The 25,604-nt window shown below is 44.3% G+C and overlaps 1 protein-coding gene across 1 annotated transcript in view; it reads left to right on the top strand.

Annotated features, from left to right (window-relative positions):
• Positions 1–25,604, top strand: part of LOC115475680 (charged multivesicular body protein 4b) — a 42,088-nt gene that overhangs the window by 1,006 nt on the left and 15,478 nt on the right. The window contains exon 2 of the mRNA XM_030211601.1: positions 20,331–20,508. Within this exon, the coding sequence (XP_030067461.1) occupies positions 20,331–20,508 (178 nt within the window). The remainder of the gene's footprint in view (positions 1–20,330; positions 20,509–25,604) is intronic.

Below are 25,604 nucleotides of genomic sequence, written 5' to 3'. Positions count from 1 at the left end.
CGCCCCCCTGCCCCCCCAGGGCCTGGGCAACCGTCACTCCTCCTCCCCCCCCCCCCCACGGCCCCCCCAGCGCCTCTCCTCCTCCCCGGGCAGCAGCCGGTCTGAAAGGAAGTAAGTAACATAGTAGATGACGGCAGAGAAAGACCTGCACGGTCCATCCAGTCTGCCCAACAAGATAAACTCATATGTGCTACTTTTTGTCTATACCTTACTGCTACTACCCTGTTTCCCCGAAAGTAAGACCTAGTAGAGGTTTTCCTGAATTGCTAGATATAAGGCCTCAAGACCTAGCAAATTTTTGTTTGAAAGCAGGGCTGCTGAGAGCCGGACAAGGCCGCCCCCCCCCCCCCCACACCCGAGGTCACCGGGCCACCCACCCTCCGTCGCTCCCGGAAATAACGCGGAGCAGGTGGGGGGAAGAGAGGTTGGTGGTTGGGAGGCTAGGATAAGGGAGGGCAGACTTATACAGTCTGTACCAGAGTCGCTGATGGGAGGCGGGAAATACTGCTGGACAGACTTATATGGTCTGTGCCCTGAAAAGAACAGGTACAAATTCAAGGTAAGGTATACACTTATGAGTTTGTCTTGGGCAGACTGGATGGACCATGCAGGTCTTTTTCTGCCGTCATCTACTATGTTACTAAAGAATAACATGATTCCATGCAGAATTTGAAAGTGTAGCAAGATTCCGTGTAGAACCTCAAAGAGTAGCAAGATTCTAGAATTCTAAATTCAAACATGCGTGGGATATGCATAAAGGAATCCTGTGCAGCAGGAATGGATCCTCAGAAGCTTAGCTGAAATTGGGTGGCGGAGCAGTTGGGGGGAAGAGGGGGTGGTGGTTGGGAGGCGAGGATAGGGGAGGGCAGACTTGTACGGTCTGTACCAGAGTCGCTGATGGGAGGCGGGACTGGTGGTTGGGAGGCGGGAAATACTGCTGGGCAGACTTATACAGTCTGTGCCCTGAAAAGGACAGGTACAAATTCAAGGTAAGGTATACACTTATGAGTTTGTCTTGGGCAGACTGGATGGACCGTGCAGGTCTTTTTCTGCCGTCATCTACTATGTTACTATGTTACCTTCGCAGCAAGCAGCAGCAGGGCAGACCTCTCCTTCCTTCCGTGCCCCGCCCTCGCGGACGTTACGTCAGGCGAGGGCGGGACACGGAAGGAAGGACCGCCTGCCCTGTTGCTGCTTGCTGCAAAGGTGAAAGGAGGCGTTTAAGGTTAGTTGCGGGAGCGACGGAGGGCGAGCGGGCCAACCCCGATGTTTCCCTGAAAAATAAGACAGCCCCTGAAAATAAGACCTAGCGCATTTTGGGGGGCAAAAATTAATATAAGACAGTGTCTTATTTTCGGGGAAACACGGTACTACTAAACATTTCTAGAACACTACTAGGGTTACGCAGCGCTGTACAAAATAAACAAAGAAGGACGGCCCCTGCTCAAAGGAGCTTACAATCTAAAGAACGAAACGTCAAGTTGGGGTAGTTAAGATTTCCTGGGTAGAGGTGTAGAGGTTAGGTGCCGAAGGCGACGTTGAAGAGGTGGGCTTTAAGCAGAGATTTGAAGATGGGCAGGGAGGGGGCCTGGCGTACCTTACTTTGATTTGTACCTGTCCTCTTCAGGGCATAGACAGTATACATTTCAAGTTCGATCGGGAGGTCTCTGGATCCAACTTGCTAAGAATCCACTACTTGCCTGGGGGCCATTCAGTGGAGACCTCTGGATCCAACTTTAGTGTGAAAAAGGGAAATCCCAACATGCCAGGGTAAGTCTGACCAGGGCAAAGCATGATTCAGGGATGTGGGTTAAAAATAAAACAGATTATCTTATTTATTTATTTACAGCATTTATATCCCACAGTTTCCCACCCATGGGCAGGCCCAATGTGGCTTACAATAATCTATATAAAAACACAGCATGTCAGGGGTCAAACAATTAATGTCCTAGAAGTATAATGGGAAAAAGGCAAAGCCAGGTAAAGTAAAAGAGAAAGAGCAGCGGTGAGTAATGTGACACCAGGGTAAGACAGATCAGAAGGTAGAGATGCCCGGCGGGAGTGAGGCATACGCTTTGCCAAATAGAAAGGTCTTGAGGCGCTTTTTGAAAGTAGGGTGATCAGGAGTAAGTTTCACCAGTTTAAGCAGATCATTCCAAAGATGAAAGCTAGAGTGGGAGAAAGTTGATGCATAGGTGCATTATCTGGATTTAAGGCGGATCAAGAAGATCAGGTTTCAGCCTATTTCTCTTTTCTGCTTTGAAGGTTCTGCTCTCTAACTCCCTCCCTCAAAAAAAGCATTTTCAGTTTGCAGATAAAATACCAGTTTCTTTTTTCAAGGCATGGACATAGAGATGAATGAGGAGATCTAATTTTTCAGCTTTGTTCTTCTCAGGAAATGGAAGAGCCTTTCCTTCCATTTCTATCAGTGGTTGCCCTGTCCCTTTTTGTTTATTTGTTTGGGAAGCATTTCTCACTAGCCTCATGCCCTCTTGTTGAAATCGCAGGTCAGTGTTTGATCTCATCAGATTGGCCTCTTATTTTGACTCTCGCTAACCCTTTGCAGAGTTGGTTTCCAGTCTTAAGTAGAGGAGTGTGGTAGCCGTGTTAGTCCACTTTTAAGGTTATCAATAGAAATCAAACAAAATAAAACATGGAAAAGAAAATAAGATGATACCTTTTTTTATTGGACATAACTTAATACATTTCTTGATTAGCTTTCGAAGGTTGCCCTTCTTCATCAGATCAACAACAACAATCATTTCTAAAGCGCTACTAGGGTTACGCAGCGCTGTACAATTCAAACATAGAAGGACAGTCCCTGCTCACGGAAATAAGCAAATGTGCTAGCTGACAGTGTATATAAGTGAAAACATTCAAGCATTACTATGACAGTCTGACAGGTTTCCAGTCTGAAACAATCCATGACTTCATAAATAGCCAGAAGTCTTTGAGATATGTGGCCTGTCACATTTCTTTCTCCCGGATTGCAAAAGCAATATTTGAGTTGATTGACACATGTTTGGCTGTCTGATATGCAGGTTTTACTTATGTACATAACATTTAGCATACCATGATCTTGTGTTGCAAACTGTCTTCTTTATAGGAGTTTTAAAACTTTGAAGAATAATTTTGTTCCTTACAATCATAACTCAATTATATATTAAAACAAGGAGTGTGCAGGAAACAGCTGAGAGCCCCGGTAACTGCAGGCATTGGTCTGGGTGTCTTGTTGGGAACCGGTGATGTCGGGAGCTCTGCTTATACCAGCAATTTACAGGCAGCCCTTAAGTACATAAGTATTGCCATACTGGGAAAGACCAAAGGTCCATCGAGCCCAGCATCCTGTTTCCAACAGTGGCCAATCCAGGTCACAAATACCCGGCAAGATCCCAAAAATGTACAAAACATGTTGTACTGATTTTCCCCAAGTTCATTTAATAACGGTCTATGGACTTTTCCTTTAGGAAGCCGTCCAAACCTTTTTTAAACTCCGCTAAGCTAACCGCCTTTACCACATTCTCTGGCAACGAATTCCAGAGTTTAATTACACGTTGAGTGAAGAAACATTTTCTCCGATTTGTTTTAAATGTACTACATTGTAGCTTCATCGCATTCCCCCTAGTCCTAGTATTTTTGGAAAGCGTGAACAGACGCGTCACATCAGTCTACCCGGCTGAGGGGAGATATGATAAGAGGTCTATAAAATAATGAGTGGAGTTGAACAGGTAGATGTGAAGCGTCTGTTCACGCTTTCCAAAAATACTTCCCATGGTACATGGCTGTGTGCCTGAAGGGGCATGACCAAAGGGGAACACCCCTTAGGAGCCAGTGCGGAGCGTGAGATTCTGCTCCGCTCTGATGGAGAAGAGGAAAGGAGGAGGTAAGAAGACTGTTCTAGCGCCAGTAGTAGTTAAAGACCCAAAGGAACTACATTTGCGGCTACAATCATGACAACGGTATTAAATAACGTTGCTTCTACTACTGTGAGTATTCTTTATCCCGATGTTTCTCTCTCTTCTGGGAGTCCTACTCCACCCCCACAACCAGCAGTGTTTTCAGAAAGCAACGGTAGTCTGTCAAAGGAGAAGACTGTAGCTGTTTCTGAATTGCCTATTAATACAGCTGGTTTGCAGAAGAAAGGGGGTGTTGATGCCCCTGTATAAGTCGTTGGTGAGGCCCCACCTGGAGTAGTGTGTTCAGTTTTGGAGGCCGTATCTCGCTAAGGATGTAAAAAGAATTGAAGCGGTGCAAAGAAAAGCTACGAGAATGGTATGGGATTTGCGTTACAAGACGTATGAGGAGAGACTTGCGGACCTGAACATGTATACTCTGGAGGAAAGGAGAAACGGGTGATATGATACAGACGTTCAAATATTTGAAAGGTATTAATCTGCAAACTAACCTTTTCCGGAGATGGGAAGGTGGTAGAACGAGAGGACATGAAATGAGATTGAAGGGGGACAGACTCAAGAAAAATGTCAGGAAGTATTTTTTCACGGAGAGAGTAGTGGATGCTTGGAATGCCCTCCCGCGGGAGGTGGTGGAAATGAAAACGGTAACGGAATTCAAACATGCATGGGATAAGCATAAAGGAATCCTGTGCCAAAGGAATGGATCCTCAGGAGCTTAGTCAAGATCGGGAGGCGGGGCTGGTGGTTGGGAGGCAAGGATAGTGCTGGACAGACTTGTACGGTCTGTGCCAGAGCCGGTGGTGGGCAGCGGGACTGGTGGTTGGGAGGCGGGGATAGTGCTGGACAGACTTGTACGGTCTGTGACAGAGCCGGTGGTTGGGAGGCAGGGCTGGTGGTTGGGAGGTGAGGATAGTGCTGGACAGACTTGTACGGTCTGTGCCAGAGCCGGTGGTGGGCAGCGGGACTGGTGGTTGGAAGGTGGGGATAGTGCTGGACAGACTTGTACGGTCTGTGACAGAGCCGGTGGTTGGGAGGCAGGGCTGGTGGTTGGGAGGTGAGGATAGTGCTGGGCAGACTTATACGGTCTGTGCCAGAGCCGGCGGTTGGGAGGAGGGGCAGGTGGTTGGGAGGCGGGGATAGTGCTGGGCAGACTTATACGGTCTGTGCCCTGAAGAGCACAGGTACAAATCAAAGTAGGGTATACACAAAAAGCAGCAAATATGAGTTATCTTGTTGGGCAGACTGGATGGACCGTACAGGTCTTTTTCTCCCGTCATCTACTATGTTACTATGTTACAGCTGGTTTGGTTGATGTAGTTGGAAGCTTTCAGAAGAGTTTGGGAGCTGCTTCAGTTACCAGTTTCTGTGACGCTTTCATATCAGTCTCTGACTGTTCTAAATCTAACCAGGATATTTCTTCGAAAGATGTTTTTGGGGGTATAACCAGACAGGATAAGTACATAAGTACATAAGTACATAAGTAGTGCCATACTGGGAAAGACCAAAGGTCCATCTAGCCCAGCATCCTGTCACCGACAGTGGCCAATCCAGGTCAAGGGCACCTGGTACGCTCCCCAAACGTAAAAACATTCCAGACAAGTTATACCTAAAAATGCGGAATTTTTCCAAGTCCATTTAATAGCGGTCTATGGACTTGTCCTTTAGGAATCTATCTAACCCCTTTTTAAACTCCGTCAAGCTAACCGCCCGTACCACGTTCTCCGGCAACGAATTCCAGAGTCTAATTACACGTTGGGTGAAGAAAAATTTTCTCCGATTCGTTTTAAATTTACCACACTGTAGCTTCAACTCATGCCCTCTAGTCCTAGTATTTTTGGATAGCGTGAACAGTCGCTTCACATCCACCCGATCCATTCCACTCATTATTTTATACACTTCTATCATATCTCCCCTCAGCCGTCTCTTCTCCAAGCTGAAAAGCCCTAGCCTTCTCAGCCTCTCTTCATAGGAAAGTCGTCCCATCCCCACTATCATTTTCGTCACCCTTCGCTGTACCTTTTCCAATTCTACTATATCTTTTTTGAGATACGGAGACCAGTACTGAACACAATACTCCAGGTGCGGTCGCACCATGGAGCGATACAACGGCATTATAACATCCGCACACCTGGACTCCATTCCCTTCCTAATAACACCCAACATTCTATTCGCTTTCCTAGCCGCAGCAGCACACTGAGCAGAAGGTTTCAGCGTATCATCGACGACGACACCCAGATCCCTTTCTTGATCCGTAACTCCTAACGCGGAACCTTGCAAGACGTAGCTATAATTCGGGTTCCTCTTACCCACATGCATCACTTTGCACTTGTCAACATTGAACTTCATCTGCCACTTGCACGCCCATTCTCCCAGTCTCGCAAGGTCCTCCTGTAATCGTTCACATTCCTCCTGCGACTTGACGACCCTGAATAATTTTGTGTCATCGGCGAATTTAATTACCTCACTAGTTATTCCCATCTCTAGGTCATTTATAAATACATTAAAAAGCAACGGACCCAGCACAGACCCCTGCGGGACCCCACTAACTACCCTCCTCCACTGAGAATACTGGCCACGCAATCCTACTCTCTGCTTCCTATCTTTCAACCAGTTCTTAATCCATAATAATACCCTACCTCCGATTCCATGACTCTGCAATTTCTTCAGGAGTCTTTCGTGCGGCACTTTGTCAAACGCCTTCTGAAAATCCAGATATACAATATCAACCGGCTCCCCATTGTCCACATGTTTGCTTACCCCCTCAAAAAAATGCATTAGATTGGTGAGGCAAGACTTCCCTTCACTAAATCCGTGCTGACTTTGTCTCGTCAGTCCATGTTTTTGTATATGCTCTGCAATTTTATTCTTAATAATAGCCTCCACCATCTTGCCAGTTCTCTCATGAATCTGTTGATAAACTGACTGAACGTGAAGAAAAGTTTAATGTCCTTCAAAAACATGTGGAAAAATTGGAATCTGAAATGGTTTCTTGCCAAGCAGTAGTTGCCTCTTTTGATGCATACTCAGAAAATTTAGAAAAGTCTGCTAGAGTGAATAATTTGAGGATATTTGAACTTTTCAATTATACATTATCTTTCTTCAATGGAACTTTTTAAGATATATATGAAGGATGTGTTGTATGTTGGAATCAGATGTTAAGACTATGTATTGCATTCCTAGAGGTTTGAGAGTAGCTAATTGGGAAGGTGATTTTGATCATTTGAATACACCAGACAGTTTGGATCTTACTAAATTTTTGGAATCTTCTAAAGATGGTATTGAGAAACGTGCTACACTGTTGGTTTCCTTTGTTTGCCTTGATAAAAAGTTAGAGATTTTGAAAGCATACTTTAAAAAGAAGAATATTAACTTTTGTGGTCAAAGCATTCAGATGTTCCCTGAGGCCAACTCAGATGATATTTATGTATTTATTTATTTATTTATTTATTTGTAGCGTTTGTATCCCACATTTTCCCACCTATTTGCAGGTTCAATGTGGCTTACATTTGCTGTAGTGGCGATTGCCATTTCCGGTCTACAGAGTTGCACATGGTTTTACATTCAGTGCGTACATACATGGTATAAGAATACATTGTGATCTTGCGTAGATGTCAACATTATGTTGTTGCTCAGGTATCGACATTAGGGTAGAAGTGATAGTGTTTGGCAGTGAAGTTAGTCAGCATTGTGTGGTTACATAGTAATCGATATTAGATTAGAAGTGGGATTGTTTGTTTATTAAAAGCAATGAGGTTGTTCGGTCGTGTGATTAAGGTCGATCCAGTCTTATTGTTTAGTAATTAGGACGGTTGTTTTTGGTTTTCAATAGTCTTCGGAAGATAGTTAAACATTGTTTTTATGGTTTTCGGAAGTGCGTTCCATAGTTGCGTGCAAATGTAGGAAAAACTGGTTGCGTATGTGGACTTGTATTTGATACGTAGGGCTTTCCTGCAGCTAAGGCCTAGAGTTCTGACTGCAGGTGGTACATTTTTTTTTCTTAAATTTCCTTGTAAATGCTTGGGGTTAATCAGGGGAATAATTCATATATATTTCTAGATCCAGCTTTCTCTCTACTAAAGCAGTAGTTACCTTGAAATTGGAAATGCTGGTTTTAATTTAGGGTTATATCGTTAATTACCAGGCCTACTACTACTATTTAGCATTTCTATAGCGCTACAAGGCATACACAGTGCTGCACAAACATAGAAGAAAGACAGTCCCTGCTCGAAGAGCTTACAATCTAATAGACAAAAAATAAAGTAAGCAAATCAAATCAATTATTGTGTACAGGAAGGAGGAGGGTAGGTGGAGGCGAGTGGTTACGAGTCAAAAGCAATGTTAAAGAGGTGGGCTTTCAGTCTAGATTTAAAGGTGGCCAAGGAATAGGGGAAGAATCCTTTAAGATCTCTGCTTTTGCAGACGACTTATTAGTGGTGATAGAGAACCCACAGGTATCCTTACCAGCTTTGATGGACCTTTTTGCTGAGTTCGGAGATTTCTCTGGTTTTTGTCTTAATCTAGACAAGTCAGAGGTAATGTCTCTAAATGTGAGTGCACACCAGTGGGAGAGACTACACTGTCCCTTTAGAAGAGCAGACTCGGCGTTTAAATATCTGGGTATCTTACTTACTAAGGATCCTAGGCAACTTGGAGAGACCAACATAGCACAATTGCTGGCAGGTACCAGGGAGACACTGGGGAGATGGGAAGGACTGCCGCTGTCTTTGATGGGGCGGATTGCTCTGTTTAATATGGTGCTGTTCCCCAGATGGCTCTATTGCATGCAGTCGATTCCGCTATACCTTAAACAACGGGATTTAAGAGCACTTCAAAGCATGCTTTCTAAATTCTTCTGGGCTAAAAAGAGACCTCAGATTAAGTTTGAATTTCTCAAGGGGAAAAGTGGGGAGGGGGGTTTCGGAGTTCCGGATATTAAACTTTATAACATGGCTTGCTTATTACATCATCTGGGAGACTGGTATCAACAGACAGAGGTGTACTCGCCCTTAGCTATGGAACAAGAGCTGTGTAGTCCCCTACATGTTTTCTACATACTGCACGCAGTGCGGAAGGAGCTGCCCACACACATACGGCTTAATGTAGTGACAGAGCCTTTAAAGATGTTGTGGAAAGATCTGGCGAAGCTTTGGTCCTTCGACTGCAGGTGTAGTAGTTTACTCCCTCTGCAAGGTAATGAGGCATTTCGTCCGGGTACGGATAATTCAGTGCTGAGAGCATGGGGGGGAAATGGGGATATTGTTTTTGCACCATTTGTTGGGGCCTGATGGTGTGATCAGGCCCATGGAAGACCTTGGATTAAATTTATTAGATTGGGGTACTTGTTTTGCGTATGAACAGGTGCGGCACTATGTGGCATCTCTTCCATGTAGAGCGCTGGGTGTTGATCTGACCGCCAAATTGCCGTCGGGCGACCCTATCTCCATATCCCTGTTATATAAGAGATTGATAAGGACATGTTCGCAGAGAGACTTGGGTCAGGTGGTAACCAGATGGGCAGGGGACATACAGGCGCCGGTTTCTTCTCAGGAGCTACTGCAAGGTCTGAGAGGAGTTTTGAAATGGACACGAAGCGTAGAGCTTCGGGAGTGTCAAGCCAGAGTGATCTACCGAGCCTACACCTCGCAATCGCGATTGTGTCAAATGGGATATTTAGAGTCGGCTGTGTGTAAGAGGTGTGGAGTGTCTCAAAATGATTTTTTCCATGCCTTTTGGAAGTGTGCGGCTATCAAAGCGTTCTGGGTCAGGATCACTAGGTTTGTAGGTAGTCTCGGGGGGCAGCGGGTCCGACTGTCACCAAAATGTATTTTACTGGGGTGTCTCTCTCCGATAGAGGGGGACACGTCTCATCAGAGTGCACTCGCCCATAAAGCCTACCTGGTGGGTATGAAATGTATCTTGGTGAACTGGATCTTGGAACAGGGTCCCTCTTATTGGCAATGGCGTAACCGTTTCCATGCTTTACTCTTAATGGAACTCCAGGATTCTTTGCTTAATTTCAAAACACAAAACAATTTTTACTTAACCTGGAAGGGATATCTTCAGGTGGTGTCTCCTAGGGCCCGAAGTTATATTCTTAACAAACTTACTGCTCTGTCGGTTTCTCCTCAAACGGCTCTCACCAATTAGATGAATTTGATGCTCCCTGTCATAAAGGATAGGTGGTCACTCGGGTAGATGGGTATGGGAGGGTTGCTGTTTAGCAGGCTTTCTTTTCTTGATGTATTTTTGGGGGGGAGGGGGGGTTTGAAGGGGTTTTGGTTGGTATTACACCCTATAATAAGATGTTTTATTTAATGGTACTGTTCCTAAATTGTCAATTTTCAAAATCGAGAGAATATTAAGGTACCGGTTCATGCTAAGCCATTATTGGCGTGGGGGTTTCCCCAAGAAGAGAGGGTGGGAGGGAGGGGGGTAGATTGGGGTTTAAAGAAGGAAAAGGAATTGTTTGCCGATTGTCTGATAATGGTCTGTTGTATTTGAAATGTTCTTTGCTGTGCCTTGTTGAATGTATATCCAATGTTCGGATACTGTAAACAGACTTAAACAGAAATATGCAAAGCTGAAAAGTGCAAGGGGGGAGAGCTATAAGAAAACAGGCTCACTCTCCTTTCTTTGACGGCTGAGGACTACAGGAATGGATTGTAATGTGGAGTTTACTGGTCCAAACAGATCCAGTACTAGCTATCAGATTGTAATAACCTGTGAAAGGGTAAAGGGGGTAGTGGGGGAGGGGAGGGAATGTTATAAAATATTTGATGATAACGCATTAACCAGTATTCAGTTTGTATTGTTTCATATGTTTATATGGCAATTGATGATTGTGAATCTCTCGTATCATCAATAAAAATTGTTGAAACATAAAGGTGGCCAAGGATGGGGCAAGACGTAGGGGCTCAGGAAGTTTATTCCAGGCGTAGGGTGCAGCGAGACAGAAGGCCTGTATTTGAATAGATTATACTTTTTTGTTTGTTTGTTTCTTTAGTAATTTAGTCTTTTAACTGTTCTCAGTAGTGTGGATTTGATGCAATTTGCTTTCCTTATTTCTTATGTTATTTCTTAAGTTTGAATATTGTTGCATTTACTTTTTATAACTAATTTGAAATAACAAAACATAAAACAACCCCCCCCCCCAAAAAAAAAAAAACAAAAAAACAAAAAAAGAGTGTGCAAATATCCAGCCATTTTCAAAGACATTCTTAAGGCTTGAAAAGAACTTACATAGTAACATAGTAAATGACGGCAGAAAAAGACCTGCATGGTCCATCCAGTCTGCATTTTATTCTTATGTCCTATTTGTGTACTTCTAGTGGCGCTATAGAAATTATTAGTAGTAGTTTGTGTTCAATAAGACTTTTTATCTTAAAGGGTAAATCTAATGCCATATATTAGCACTAGTTTGAACACTAGTGTAGAAATACAGTAATACGTTTTCTGGCTTGAAACCTGCTCAGGAGGTGCAGAGATCATCTGTTTCATGTCCAGTCCGCTCTCAGGGCAAATCACTCCTATCCGTACCCTTCTCCACCACCGCTAACTCCAGACTCTGCCCGTTCTGCCTCGCATCACCTTATGCCTGGAACAGACTTCCCGAGCCCATACGCCAAGCGCCCTCCCTGCCCATTTTCAAGTCCTTACTCAAAGCCCATCTCTTCTCCCTTGCTTTTGGCGCCTAACCACCTTCCCCATTCATGATACCTACACTGACTACATAGTTTGTAACCTTTAGATTGTAAGCTCTCTTGAGCAGGGACTGTCCTTCCCCTTGTTAAACTTGTACAGCGCTGCATAACCCTAGTAGCGCTATAGAAATGCTAAGTAGTAGTAGTAGTAGTAGCAGTAGTTAAGAGCAGTCGGAAGATCAGTTTCCAGCCTTTTGGTTACAAGTATTTGTAGGTTCTGGGGTTGAGCTAACAGTAGTTTCTTAACAACATACTTGATACCTGCTTATAGTTATGTTTGAAGATAAACAGATGATCTGAAATGGAACATGGAATGAAGCTACTTAGTTAATTATAATATTGTATGTTTGAAAGTAAAAAGTAGTTTTTAAAATGAACTTTTGGCTGGAATTAAGAACCTGTACAAGTGAGTTATATTAGAAACCTACTGAATTTCGGTTTTGGATTCAGCACCAAACCGAACCGAAATTGTAGTCCTACTGCCTTGTCAGCTTCTCTCCCCCCCCCCTCCCTCAACACAAAGCATGTCCACACCTAGGCTGCCCACCACTCCGCCCCCTCCCGTAGGCTCTCCCTTGTAAAGGCCCTGGTGGTATAGTGGTGTCTTCAGGGTAGGTTCATCCCAAATTGCTCCTGCCCCTTTTCACTGTGCTGAAAAAATGGTGGTCATAACTTCCTATGGGAGACTGCCACGAGAGGTCACGGCCAGCATTTTGTAATTGGGAATGGTCTGAACAAGGGGAGGAGGGTGGCCTATGATGGGGGCAGGAGCAGTCCCCCTCCCACAGGTCCAGCGCTTCTCTCCAGACCCCCTGGTCTGGCACCTCTATCCCTTCCCTCCAGCAGGCCCCCCTCCCACGGGTCCAGCATCTCTCTAGCTTCCCTCCAGGAGCCTCCCTCTATGGGTCCAGCACCTCTCCCTTCCCTCCAGCCCCCCCCCCCCCCCCTGTGATCCAGCCCCTCTTCTCAAGCCTCCTGCAGCTCCAGAACCCCTCTCCTGCGACTCCAGCACCTTTCTCCCTCCTCTCCAGTTCCCTCCTCCTCTCCACCCCCCCCCCCCCCCCACACACATATGTGAACCTTATGGAGTTGATACCGATCACCACAGACCTGCTTCGGGGCCTTCCCTCTGCAGGGTCCCACCTTCTGATGCAACTTCCTGTTTCACAAAAACATGTCTATCTTTTTTGAAGCTGGAGGTCATCTTGCAGTGGTCTGTGTCTGCTGTGAGTAGAGGAACAATTGGATTTACATTTTTGAAAAGAAATTCAATGTTGGCTTCTTAAGAAATTTTATTGAGATGGTTTCTGTTGGGGTTCTTATCAGTTACATTTGTTGTATTATTTTATATTTCATAGGTTAGGACCATTTTATTTAATATATATCACTCTTCATTGCCAAACCATAATAAACGAAAAGGAAGTACAATGCTGACTACTGTAGGGAGCATTCATACAAAATAAAACTATTATTCCAAAAACACACAATCACAATATACATTAGCATAGTAGATTGTGCATCGTATTGAGTTACAAATAGAATAAACATCGGAAAGTTAGAAAACATTCTTATGGTCCTTTGCCAAGTGTTGATGTGCTTTGAGATTACTCGGACATGTTTTTCCTGTATGTAGTGAAATCTTTTTTAATACATTATTTTCCATTGATAAGCCTTTTAAAGTTTTAAGTATGGATGATTTCAAATGCCTCTGTATTTTCACTTCAGTTTTATATAAGAGCAGAAGAATAGCCATATTGAGTCAGACCTGTGGTCCATCTAGCCCAGCAGTATCCTGCTTCCAACAGTGGCCAACCAGGTCACAAGTACCTGGTAGAAACTCAAATAGTAGCAAGATTCATGCTATTGGTCCCATGGACAAGCAGTGGCTTTCCTTATGTCTATCTCAATAGCAGACTATGGATTTTTCCTCCAGGAACTTGTCCAAACCTTTTTTTAAAACCCAAATACGCTAACCAATGTTACCACATCTCTGGCAATGAGTTTCAGTGCTTAGTCGAGTGAAAAAATATTTCTCCCGTTTGTTTTAAATGTAGTACTATGTAACTTCTTTGAGTGTTCCCTAATCTTTGTACATTTTGAAAGAGTAAAAAATCAATTTATCTTTATCCATTCTACACCACTAAGTATTTTGTAGACCTCTATCACCCCTCCTCATCTGTCTCTTTTCCAAGAGTCCTTACCTCTTAAGCCTTTCCTCATATGAGAGGAGTTCCATCTCCTGAATCATTTTGGTCACCCTTTTTGAGCCTTTTCTAATTCTGCTGTATCTTTTTGGTGGCCACCATACTCAAGGTGTGGTTGCACCATGGAGCAATAACAGAGGCATTATAATATTCTTTTTCTTGGCATCCTGTTTGCTTTTTTGGCCACCACCTCACACTGGGCAAAATATTTCAGTGTATTGTCTACGATGACACCTAGATCTTTTGCTTGTGTACTAAAAGGTGGATCTTAGCATCAAGTAACTATAATTCGGATTATTCTTCCCAAAGTGCATCACTTTTCGTTTGTCCACATTAAATTTCATCTGCCATGTGGATGCCCAGTCTTTCAATTTCTAAGGTCTTCCTACAGTTTTTCACTGTCCGCATGCACTCTGATAACTCTGAATCGTTTTGTATTGTCTGCAAATTTAATCACCTCACTCGTTCCCATTTCCAGATCATTAATAAATATTAAATAGCACCGGTCCCAGTACAGATCCTTGTGGCACTCCACTATTCACCCTCCTCCATTGAGGGAATTGGCCATTAAACCCTAACCTCTCTTTTCTGGCCAGTAAGCTCCTAATCCACAGAAGGACATTTCTCCTATCCCATGACTCATTAATTTTCTCAGGAGTCTCTCATGAGGGACTTTGTCAAACGCTTTTTGAAAACGTAGATACACTACATCGACCGGCTCACTTTTATCCACATGTTTATTCACACTTTCAAAGAAACGAAGCATATTGGTGAGACAAAACATAAGAGAGCCAGATCCGCAGGTTTCAGACTAGTTCTTTCTATCAGCTGAAATGTTGCAGATGGGACCTGATGTAGATTTGGCTCTGTTTTGCTGTGGAAAATAAATTTGCTTTAGAGGTGGCTTGAGGATCTTACGTTTCCCATCACACAGCTATACTTGCCCAAGAAATGGACTTTAAAGCCTTGTGGTCTTCATTGTTTATTCTTTTGATAAGAACAGATGGTGAAACCTTTTTCCCAAGCCTTTCTAGTCTTTACGCTGATTGAGAAGAGAGATTAAGCTGTGCTGTTTTATCTTCAGAAGGTAGAAGGCTCCTTCAAATTGATAAACAGTGCATCAGTGTTGCGACTAGAGAAATGAATGGTTTTTTTTTTTTTTTTTTTGCATAAATAATCCTTTTTAAAATAAGATGTGTTTCAGCTAATGGAGATTGTTGCCAGTGTTTTAATTGCTCGACATTTATGTCTGTTAAAAATACTGCTTCATTAAAGTGCATTTGTCTAATGAATACCATATTGGCCCTATTCTGTTATATATTTGGAAGAAGATTTGTTTGGCCTTCTGGATAGGGTATTTTGAGATTGTCAGCTGTCCAGACTATTAAATTAGAGGGCCCTTGAGGCTTGGTTAATGTCGCTCAATAGATTAACAGCCTTGCAGGTTTTAATTAAACTGGAAAAATCAGGAGAGAGAGAGAGGCATAAGGGAGTATATTAACATTTTAATATCACTCCTCAAAGTTATTGGCTATATAAATTTTCATCTCCCTTTAAATAAAACAAAACATTTTTTTTTGTATTGTGGATTAAATTACCCTGCATTTAATTAGGAAAAATATTCCAGTGAATGTATGACCTTAATAGTTAACAAATTCTATGTTAGAGCTCAGAATTTATTGTAATGAACAGTGGGAACAGGGAGTAATTGTATCTAAACTTAATGGTGGCCAAATAGGTAGAAAAGGTGACTGCAAAAGCTAGAAGGATGCTTGGGTGCACTCTACCAAAACCCTCGTCCACACCCTTGTCACCTCTCGCTTAGACTACTGCAATCTGCTTCTTGCTGGCCTCCCACTTAGTCACCTCTCCCCTCTCCAGTCGGTTCAAAACTCTGCTGCCCGTCTCATCTTCCGCCAGGGTCGCTTTACTCATACTACCCCTCTCAAGTCGCTTCACTGGCTCCCTATCCGTTTTCGCATCCTGTTCAAACTTCTTCTACTAACGTATAAATGTACTCACTCTACTGTATCTCTCCACACTCGTCCTTCCCTACACCCCTTCCCGTGCACTCCGCTCCATGGATAAATCCTTCTTATCTGTTCCCTTCTCCACTACTGCCAACTCCAGACTTCGCGCCTTCTGTCTCGCTGCACCCTACGCCTGGAATAAACTTCCTGAGCCCCTACGTCTTGCCCCATCCTTGGCCACCTTTAAATCTAGACTGAAAGCCCACCTCTTTAACATTGCTTTTGATGTGTAACCTCTCCTTCCACCTACCCTCCTGTCCTCTACACATTAATTGATTTGATTTGCTTACTTTATTTCTTGTCTATTAGATTGTAAGCTCTTTGAGCAGGGACTGTCTTTCTTCTATGTTTGTGCAGCGCTGTAGCACTATAGAAATGCTAAATAGTAGTAGTAATAAGGAGGAGAATGACCAGCGGGAAAAAGGAGGTGATAGTGCTCTGGTGAAAACTTATTTGGAGTACTGGGTGCAGTTCTGGATACTTCGCTTTCAAAAGGATAGGAACAGAATGCAGTTGGTTTAGAGGGTGGCCACCGAAATGGTCTTTTGTCTTGATTATAAAGCATACAAGGACAGTCTTGAAGATCTCGATATCTGGAAGAAAAGTGAGAGAAGGGAGATATGATAGACATGTTTAAGTACCTCCGTGGTATAAACACGCAGGAGGTGGGACTCTTTCAGTGGAAATGAAGTGCTGGACTAGTGAAAGGGGAGTAGACTCAGGAATAGTCCTAAGGAAGTATTTCATTACGGAAAGGGTGGTGGATGCATGGAGCATCCTCTCGGTGGAGATGCTGGAAATGAAAATGGTATTTGAATTCAAGAAAGCATGGGACAAATACAAAGGGTCTCTGAGGGAGAAGGGATTTTAATAGTTGGTATCTCTAGGCCCTGTAGTCTTATCCACTGTCAGTTAGTTTATCTGTGTAAAACTAATTATGTGCAGTCTCCTAAGCCAAGGTATGTGGACTTTATTGCTAGTGCTCACCATAGTAATTGTGTCAGGCTATGTGTTTTGATTGATAACCTTTTGGAAGTACCTAGTTGGATTTTTCTTTGTTTTGTTGTTAATCCTCCCATTCCTGTAAAGTTTTGACACTTTAGCACCTGCCTTCCCCACACCCCCCTGGTGTTCTTTAACTGAGGCCAAATGGCATTTTCCGCTTGGGACAATATACTGAACTTTGGTGAAAATTATCTACCAGAGAGATCTTTCAGGTTCATTATTCCAGGAACATCCAGACCAGGACGACAGTCTTCAGCAGTGGACAGAGAGGGTACAACTTGGTAATAGACTGGTCGCATCTCAATTACATTTTGCCATTCTAGTCAAGTACTCAATATCTGCTGCCTTTTGATAGGCAGGTTTTATTGTGCAAATGGTACATTGATGACGTTTTTATGATCTGACAAGGTGATGAAAAACAACTGATGGATTTTTTTTTCTTCAGGGTTAAATCTCAATGATACAAATCTAAAACTTCAAATCAACCATCATAATCAGTCTTATAGCAAAAGTTTACATTTGGGCAGATAATTGATCTACTATTTGTATCTATCTTGCTAGACTAGAACTAGGTTCCCCACCACCTTACGTTTTTGGTTTAGTACTACTAATGCTGCCTGGTTGTATCCTCCACATGGACTGCCCCTTGCATCTGCACAGCACTGTCAGTGAGATTGCAGTGAATTTGAGCTGTGGGATGCAGATACAACTCATTAATCTTGCCCTGACAGTTTGAAGAAGATTGGAGACTCAAGAAGCTCTTCCTGCACTTCTCATTCATTGAGAGCTCAGCAGCCTGTTTGCAGAGGGGGCAGCCAGGATTTGTTGAGTCCTACAATAACTTGTGAAAACAACCCCCCAAATTTCTCCTTCACCACTTCTTGGTGCCCCCTTGTAGCATCTCTTAACTCATTGGGTCTGCTTGTGCTCCATCTGAACAGAATCGCAGCTGCTTAAGTTTGTTCTAACCATCATACCTCCCAGTACGATGAAGAACCATGGCTTCTCCATGCAACAGCACTGCTGTCTACTCTTTACATCACTAGTCCAGGACCATGACTCCTGCTGCCCTCTACACCACCCTGGCTTCTATTCCTTTTGTTCCTTCTTGCTTACCCTTGATCGTGTGGTGATCAGGTTTGTGCCAGGGAGAGAAATGAGTCATGGGGATAGGCAGGAATCCTTCATTTCCCGCACAGTTACGGCTGTTTTTTTTTTTTGCCACTTATTGGTTGGTCTCTTGCTGAGAACCGTCAGACCAAGGTAGGGTGGGGAGCAGGATTAAGGGTGTAGGAGAGAGAATTGCTTCTTGCTTTTATGTGCCATCACTACCTCTGTAATGTCAGATGTTGCACAGCCGTGACTGGAGAAGTAGCAGCATCGCGGGTGGTGCAGAAAACCTAAGATGTCTTCTAGAGACCTACAGAGGGTTTTTTAGGCCTAGGAACTTCAGGTGGACCTGTAATCATTTTTTATATATTATTATTATTATTAATTACATTTGTACCCCGCGCTTTCCCACACATAGCAGGTTCAATGCAGCTTACATAGTAAATAGAATTACAAAGTCTTGAAGGAGAATGTTACAAGTTGTAGTAAACATAGTAGTAGTGGGGTTTTGAGGATATGTAAGTTGAGCATGGAGAGGTAAACAAAGATAGGATGAGCATAAGGAGAAGAGATTGGGAGGGGTAAAGAGTAGGAAGGATGGAGATGAAGAGATTGAGGAATGAGCACAAGGAGATTGTGAGACATCAAAGGTATAATAATCGGGGCAGGAATCATATGGGTGGGCTTATGACAGTGACCTAGTTTGTAAGTCCACTGGAATAAGTCAGCATTTTTAGCCCAGGTGTTCCAGTGACAGTTCTCTGACTGAAATCCAGCACAAGCGTGCCCTTGAGCTAACTGGTAGGTATCACTAGAACGGACTCCCTTCTCTTTCTGATTCTGGATATATAAAACGTATGGTTTCTATCAGAGCTTCAGCAACACAACTGTTGTTCTCCAAAGCAGGTTTTGAATTATAGCGAAGAAAATCATTAGATTCCACTTCCCATGTAAACAAAAATAAATAAATATAAAAATTCCTTAACATTTTTTGGCTGTGTTTTTGTATTGGGAGACATCCCAGAAGGCAGTGCTGGCTTTGGATACAAGCCTTGGTACATATGCTTTCTGTGCCATTAATGTGATAGAAGAGAGGGTCAAAAGTACAAAAGACAACAAAAAACAGAAAAGCACAAAAGGGCCCTCGGAATGGAACAAAACAAGGGTTCTTTATTGTGTGGACCTGACACGGGCCGTGTTTTGGTGTCTGTAAGCCTGCGTCGGGTCAGAACCAATGGGAAAAATGTTTCCTTGGTGGTTCATTTGTTCAGCGCATTTGATTAATAAAGGCTGTTTGGTTAGTTCTGCTTCACTCTACTTATCAGTTTTTTTCAAGGATTCCCATTGGTTCTGACCCCTGACGCAGGTATACAGACACTGAAACACAATCTGTGTCGGGTCTACACAATAAAGAATCCTTGTTTTGTTCCAGTTCTGAGGGCTACTACTACTACTACTACTACTACTATTTAGCATTTCTATAGCGCTACAAGGGTTACGCAGCGCTGTACAAGTTAAAACATGGGGAAGGACAGTCCCTGCTCAAGAGAGCTTACAATCTAAAGGTAACGAACTATGTAGTCAGTGTAGGTATCATGAATGGGGAAGGTGGTTAGGCACCAAAAGCAAGGGAGAAGAGATGGGCTTTGAGTAAGGACTTGAAGATGGGCAGGGAGGGCGCATGGCGTATGGGCTCGGGGAGTCTGTTCCAGGCATAAGGGCCCTTTTGTGCTTCTCTGTGCCATTAACACAGACACAAAGGTACCAGTAACAAAATGGGTTCAGGCAGTGGTACCTTGACACTTTGGTCTGATAGGTGTTTTGGAGCAGTTGGTTGATCGGTGGATATTTTACCTCCAGCTCCTGACTCAAAATGAGAAGCATCCCAAGTCATCAGTTAATCAATAGTACCAAAGTGTGTTTGTTGGCCAGAACAGGATGAGTTTGGGTAGTAATTGTCTAGACAATGAACTTTACACCATACTCTTGATAGGATTGCAAACACTAGTCACTTTGCTTAAAGCCTACAGCTTCTGGTAACCGCTTAAGCCTAATTTCACTCAGTTTACCTAGTTATCCTTCAGTAAAATTAACAAACTAGATAATTGAGATGTAGAAGCAACGTTGATCTAGTCTCTCCTAGGGCCCAACATCAATTGAATATTTTCATTTCAAAATGAAAATCTGGTATATCTGAAAATAGAGAGCTGTGGACTATGTGTAGATCTTAAGGGGCTTTCTTGGACTTTGTGTGCATGTGTCTTCTGATGACTGAGTCTGGGGCCACGTATATGTGTTTCCTGCCTCTTAATATGAACAGTGTGTGTGATTCGGGTGTACTCATTGTTTCTTGCTTGTTTTATCTAGCTGCTCTTCAAGCTCTAAAGCGGAAGAAGAGGTATGAGAAGCAGCTGGCACAGATAGATGGCACGCTGTCCACGATAGAGTTCCAGCGAGAAGCCCTGGAAAATGCCAATACGAACACGGAAGTGCTGAAGAACATGGGATTTGCTGCTAAAGCTATGAAAGCTGCCCACGATAACATGTATGAAATTTGTTTTTGGGAAACTAATCTATAAGGACCATTACGGGATAGCATTGCCCTTGTGGTTTTTTTTTTTTTTGGGGGGGGGGGGGGGGGGGAGTTAATGTGCAGTTTTCTGTTTTTTTGTGTGTGTGTTTTTTAATATGTTTGCAGTGCCTTGCCTACTTAAATTTTGTGTCATTAAGGAACCATCATGTGCAAACTCATATACTTGTGGAGTTAAAAATCAACCCTTATTGCTATGATTTGTTTTCTTTTACTGCAAGTTATTGCTTGTAGCCAGTCAAAAATGCTATTTTATATAAGAAGTACCTTTCCTCACTTTTTTTATACTTCTCACAGAACACAATATTTGTTTTGTGCTACTTGTCCGTGGATAGTTTTAGTTTTACATTATTAATATTACAGCAAGCATAAACCTGAATCAGAAAATAGTTTGCTGCAGAGGAAAGAAAAACAAAATGTATCAAAACCTCATAAGGACCAAGTAAACAACAGGGGAGACTAGGAGAAAACTCCTCTAAAACTAGAAAAATCTAAAGAACAGAAACCAGCAGTATCAATTTGAGTGAGAGAAACTGATCCTCCTCTGACACAATAACCGAATGGAGAGGATACTAAGCACTGGAACTAGATGTCATCTAGTTTCCCAAAAATGTTTCAAGTGAGCAGGGTCCAGGAAAACTGAAGGGTTTTTTTTTTTTTTTCCCTTCAGCTATCACTATATATTTACATTGGAATTGGAGGGAAAAAGAAGTCCCTCCATGTGTGGGGATAGTTAATTTGTTGCATATATTATATATTTATTTAGATTTTGCTCACACCTTTTTCAGCAGTAACTCAAGGTGAGTTACATTCAGGTACTCTGGATATTTCTCTGTCCCAGGAGGGCTCACAATCTAAGTTTGTACCTGAGGCAATGGAGGGTTAAGTGACTTGCCCAAGATCACAAGGAGCAGCAGTGGGATTTGAACCAGAAACCTCTGGATTGCAAGACTGGTGCTCTAAAAACTAGGCCACTTCTCCACTAGCAACATTCCATGTAGAATCTCAAATAGTAACAACATTCCAGAATCTCAAAAAGTGGCAACATTCCATGTAGAATCTTCAATAGTAGCAATATTCCATATATTTAGATTTTGCTCCCACCTTTTTCAGTAGTAGCTCAAGGTGACTTACATTCAGGTACTCTGGATATTTCTCTGTCCCAGGAGAGCTCACAATCTAAGTTTGTACCTGAGGCAATGGAGGGTTAAGTGACTTGCCCAATATCACAAGGAGCAGCAGTGGGATTTGAACTGGCCACCTCAGGATTGCAAGACTGGTGCTCTAACCACTAGGCCACTCCTCCGTCCTGAAGAATCTTGTTAGTCTTTGGGGTTTTACATGGAATATTGCTACACTTTGAAATTCTGCATGGAATCTTGTTATTCTTTAGAATTCTAGAAACTTTATTTATTTAGATTTTGTTTACACCTTTTTCAGTAGTAGCTCAAGGTGAGTTACATTCAGGTACTCTGGATATTTCTCTGTCCCAGGAGGGCTCACAATCTAAGTTTGTAGCTGAGGCAATGGAGGGTTAAGTGACTTGCCCAAGATCACAAGGAGCACCAGCGGGATTTGAACCCGCCACCTCGGGATTGCAAGACCGATGCTCTAACCACTAGGCCACTCCTCCACTACAGCAACAGCCCATGTAGAACCTCAAATAGTAGCAACAGAATCTCAAATAATGTATTTGGATTTTGCTCACACCTTTTTCAGAAGTAGCTCAAGGTGAGTTACATTCAGGTACACTGGATATTTCTCTGTCCCAGGAGGGCTCACAATCTAAGTTTGTACCTGAGGCAATGGAGGGTTAAGTGACTTGCCCAAGATCACAAGGAGCAGCAGTGGGATTTTAGCCGTCCACCTCTGGATTGCAAGACCGGTGCTCTAACCACTAGGCCACTCCTCCTCTTGTTATTCTACTACTACTACTACTACTTATCATTTCTATAGCGCTACCGGACGCACACAGCGCTTCACACTTGAACATGGAGAGACAGTCCCTGCACAATAGAGCTTACAATCTAATTATGACAGACAGGACAAGTAAGGGATAAGGGTTAGGACAGAAAGGACATATCAGGGATAGGGGACAGTTGAAGGTTTAGGAGTTCTACATGGAATGTTTCTACTCTTTGAGATTGTGCATGGAATGTTTATTTATTTAGATTTTGCTCACACCTTTTTCAGCAGTAGCTCAAGGTGAGTTACATTCAGGTACTCTGGATATTTCTCTGGATTTCAAGACCAGTGCTCTAACCACTAGGCCACTCCTCCGCTTGTTATTCTTTAGGGTTCTACATAGAATGTTGCTATTCTTTCAGATTCTGAATGGAATCTTTATTTATTTATTTAGATTTTGCTCACACCTTTTTCAGAAGTAGCTCAAGGTGAGTTACATTCTGGTACTCTGGATATTTCTCTGTCCCAGGAGGGCTCACAACCTAAGTTTGTACCTGAGGCAATGGAGGGTTAAGTGACTTGGCTAAGATCACAAGGAGCAGCAGTGGGATTTGAACAGGACACCTCTGGATTGCAAGACCGGTGCTTTAACCACTAGGCCACTTCTCCACTATAGCAGCAGTTCCTATAGAAGCCTGCCCTTGCAGATCACCAATGTGGCCGCGCAGGCTTCTACATGGAATGTTGCTAGTGGAATAGCAACATTAACATTCCATGTAGAATCTCAAATAGTTTCAACATTCCATCTAGAATCTCCAATAGTAGCAACAGAATCTCAATCAGTTTCCAACATTCCATGTAGATTCTTTTCAGTAGTAGCTCAAGGTGAGTTCCATATCATCAAGCTGATCAATCCATAGACTGGTGGGTTGTGTCCATCTACCAGCAGGTGGAGATAGAGAGCAAACTTTTGCCTCCCTATATGTGGTCATGTGCTGCCGGAAACTCCTCAGTATGTTCTCTATCTCAGCAGGTGGTGGTCACACACAGCAGCAGCAGCTCTGGCTAGGCCTCCAAGCCTAATTTTTAGGTTTTGTTGAGTGCCTGGGGTTGAGGGCTCTTTTGAGCAAGTGCAAACCTGGTGGTGCCAGGTCCCTCCTTTTCTCCCCCCTCCCGCTGGCTCCGTTAAAAAAAAAAAAAAAAAAAAAAAATTTTAAACGTCTTTAAAGGCGTTTATTTCGACGTTTATTTAAGCGTCTATTGCAGCTACTCACTGGGACACCAGGTCGTTACAACTCGGAGCGGACAGCAGGTAATTTTACCTTTTTATAGCGGGCGGGGGTTCCCCGATTCTTCTCCTCGTGGCACATGGCGTCGGAGGGCGAGGGCGCAAAGGGTCGCTCCCCGGGTCGCTTGAGCGCTTCTAGAGGGGATGCGGGGGTCTTAAAGCCTGATTCGCCCTTGTTGGGTGGCAGTTTCGTGACCGATGAATGTCCCGGTCCTTCCTCCGGCGTGGCGGTTTTTCCCGCCATAAACGCCCATCCCCCGCTCCTCGCCTCCGCCATTTTGGCCGGCCACGCGGCTCGGACGGCTTCTTCTTGGGCCGCCCTTGAGGTTGGAGACATTAATGCCATGAACGCCCTTAATTTGGGCGACGGCACAGAAGCGGCTAAAGTTAAGAGCCGTTCTTCCCGCGCGGCTCCTTCGCGGAGTTTCGCGCCGGACGCCATTTTGGATGCGCAGCAGGCCTCTCCCCCGCTGTTGCGAGCGCCGGTTGGGAGTGCGCCTAGGGCTGTTGCCCAGGCTGCGGAAGTACACAGTCTGGGGGGTTTCTCCCCCGAGTTTGTTTTGCTGCTGCATCAGGCCTTCCTCATGCACAACGCTGCCCCCGCTCCCTCGTCTGGTAAAGAGGTTGAGGTTCCCAGAGGTAAACGCCCTCGGGTTGATTCCCAGGCCTTGGAGGAATTTGTCTCCTCCGATGTAGATGAGGGCAGCGTGTCTGAGGTCTCCCAACGGTCCTTTGCGGATTCCTTGGAGGAGACGGATCCCCGCTCGGATGGAGCGGATGACCCCTCTGCAGCGCGGCTTTTTCGCCCAGAGGATTTGCCCAACCTGTTGTTACAGGCCATGGACACTTTGAAGATTTCCTCTCCGGAGGACGTCTCTCCCTCAGCCCCTGTTGGCTCTGCCATTATGCTGGGGACGAAGCGCCCGCCTAGAACCTTCCACGTGCATGATGCCATGCACACCTTAATTTCGGCTCAATGGGATGTCCCAGAAGCGAGCCTTAAAGTGGCTAGGGCTATGTCCCGCCTCTATCCTTTGGCTGTGAGTGAACGTGAGGCCTATCTGTGGCCTACCGTGGATTCTTTAATCACTGCGGTGACTAAGAAAACGGCATTGCCGGTGGAAGGTGGCACGGCCCTAAAGGACGCCCAAGACAGGAGATTGGAGGCGGCCTTAAGGTCGTCCTTTGAGGCGGCTGCTTTAAGTTTGCAGGCCTCAGTTTGCGGCTCCTATGTGGCCAGGGCGTGCCTGACTATGGTGCAGCGGGCTTCCCCCTCGGATCATTCCTTGAGGGATGATTGGCCAGCCCTGGAATCGGGCTTAGCCTATTTGGCAGACTTGCTGTATGATGTCTTGAGAGCCTCAGCTAAAGGCATGGCTCAGACAGTCTCTGCGCGGCGGTGGCTTTGGCTGAAACATTGGTCTGCTGACCACGCCTCTAAATCCCGCCTGGCTAAATTGCCTTTTAAAGGCAAGCTGCTCTTTGGGGTCGAGCTGGACAAAATCGTGACCGATCTCGGCACGTCTAAGGGCAAGAAGTTACCGGAGGTCAGGGCTCGGGCTAGTGCTCGTCCCGGTACCTCCAGAGGACGGTTTCAGGAAGCCCGTCGGTACCGCCCGGGCAGGTCGGGTTCTTCTGCCCCCTCTTCCTTTAAGAGGAATTTCTCCCCCAAGCAGCGTTCCTTTCGCAGAGACCGCCGTCCCGGAGGTGCTCCCTCCGGTCCTCCCCCAGGGTCTCGTACCCAATGACGGGGTATTGGTCCACGCCCCAGTGCAGATTGGAGGACGGCTGTCCTCGTTTCTGGGCGAGTGGACCACAATAACTTCAGACGCTTGGGTGCTGGAAGTCATCAGAGACG

This window comes from Microcaecilia unicolor, chromosome 8 (genome assembly GCF_901765095.1).
Source record: "Microcaecilia unicolor chromosome 8, aMicUni1.1, whole genome shotgun sequence".
In the NCBI taxonomy this organism is placed as follows: domain Eukaryota; kingdom Metazoa; phylum Chordata; class Amphibia; order Gymnophiona; family Siphonopidae; genus Microcaecilia; species Microcaecilia unicolor.
The sequence above is the reverse complement of the archived record's forward strand: the minus strand, read 5'-3'. Positions and strand labels throughout refer to the sequence as shown.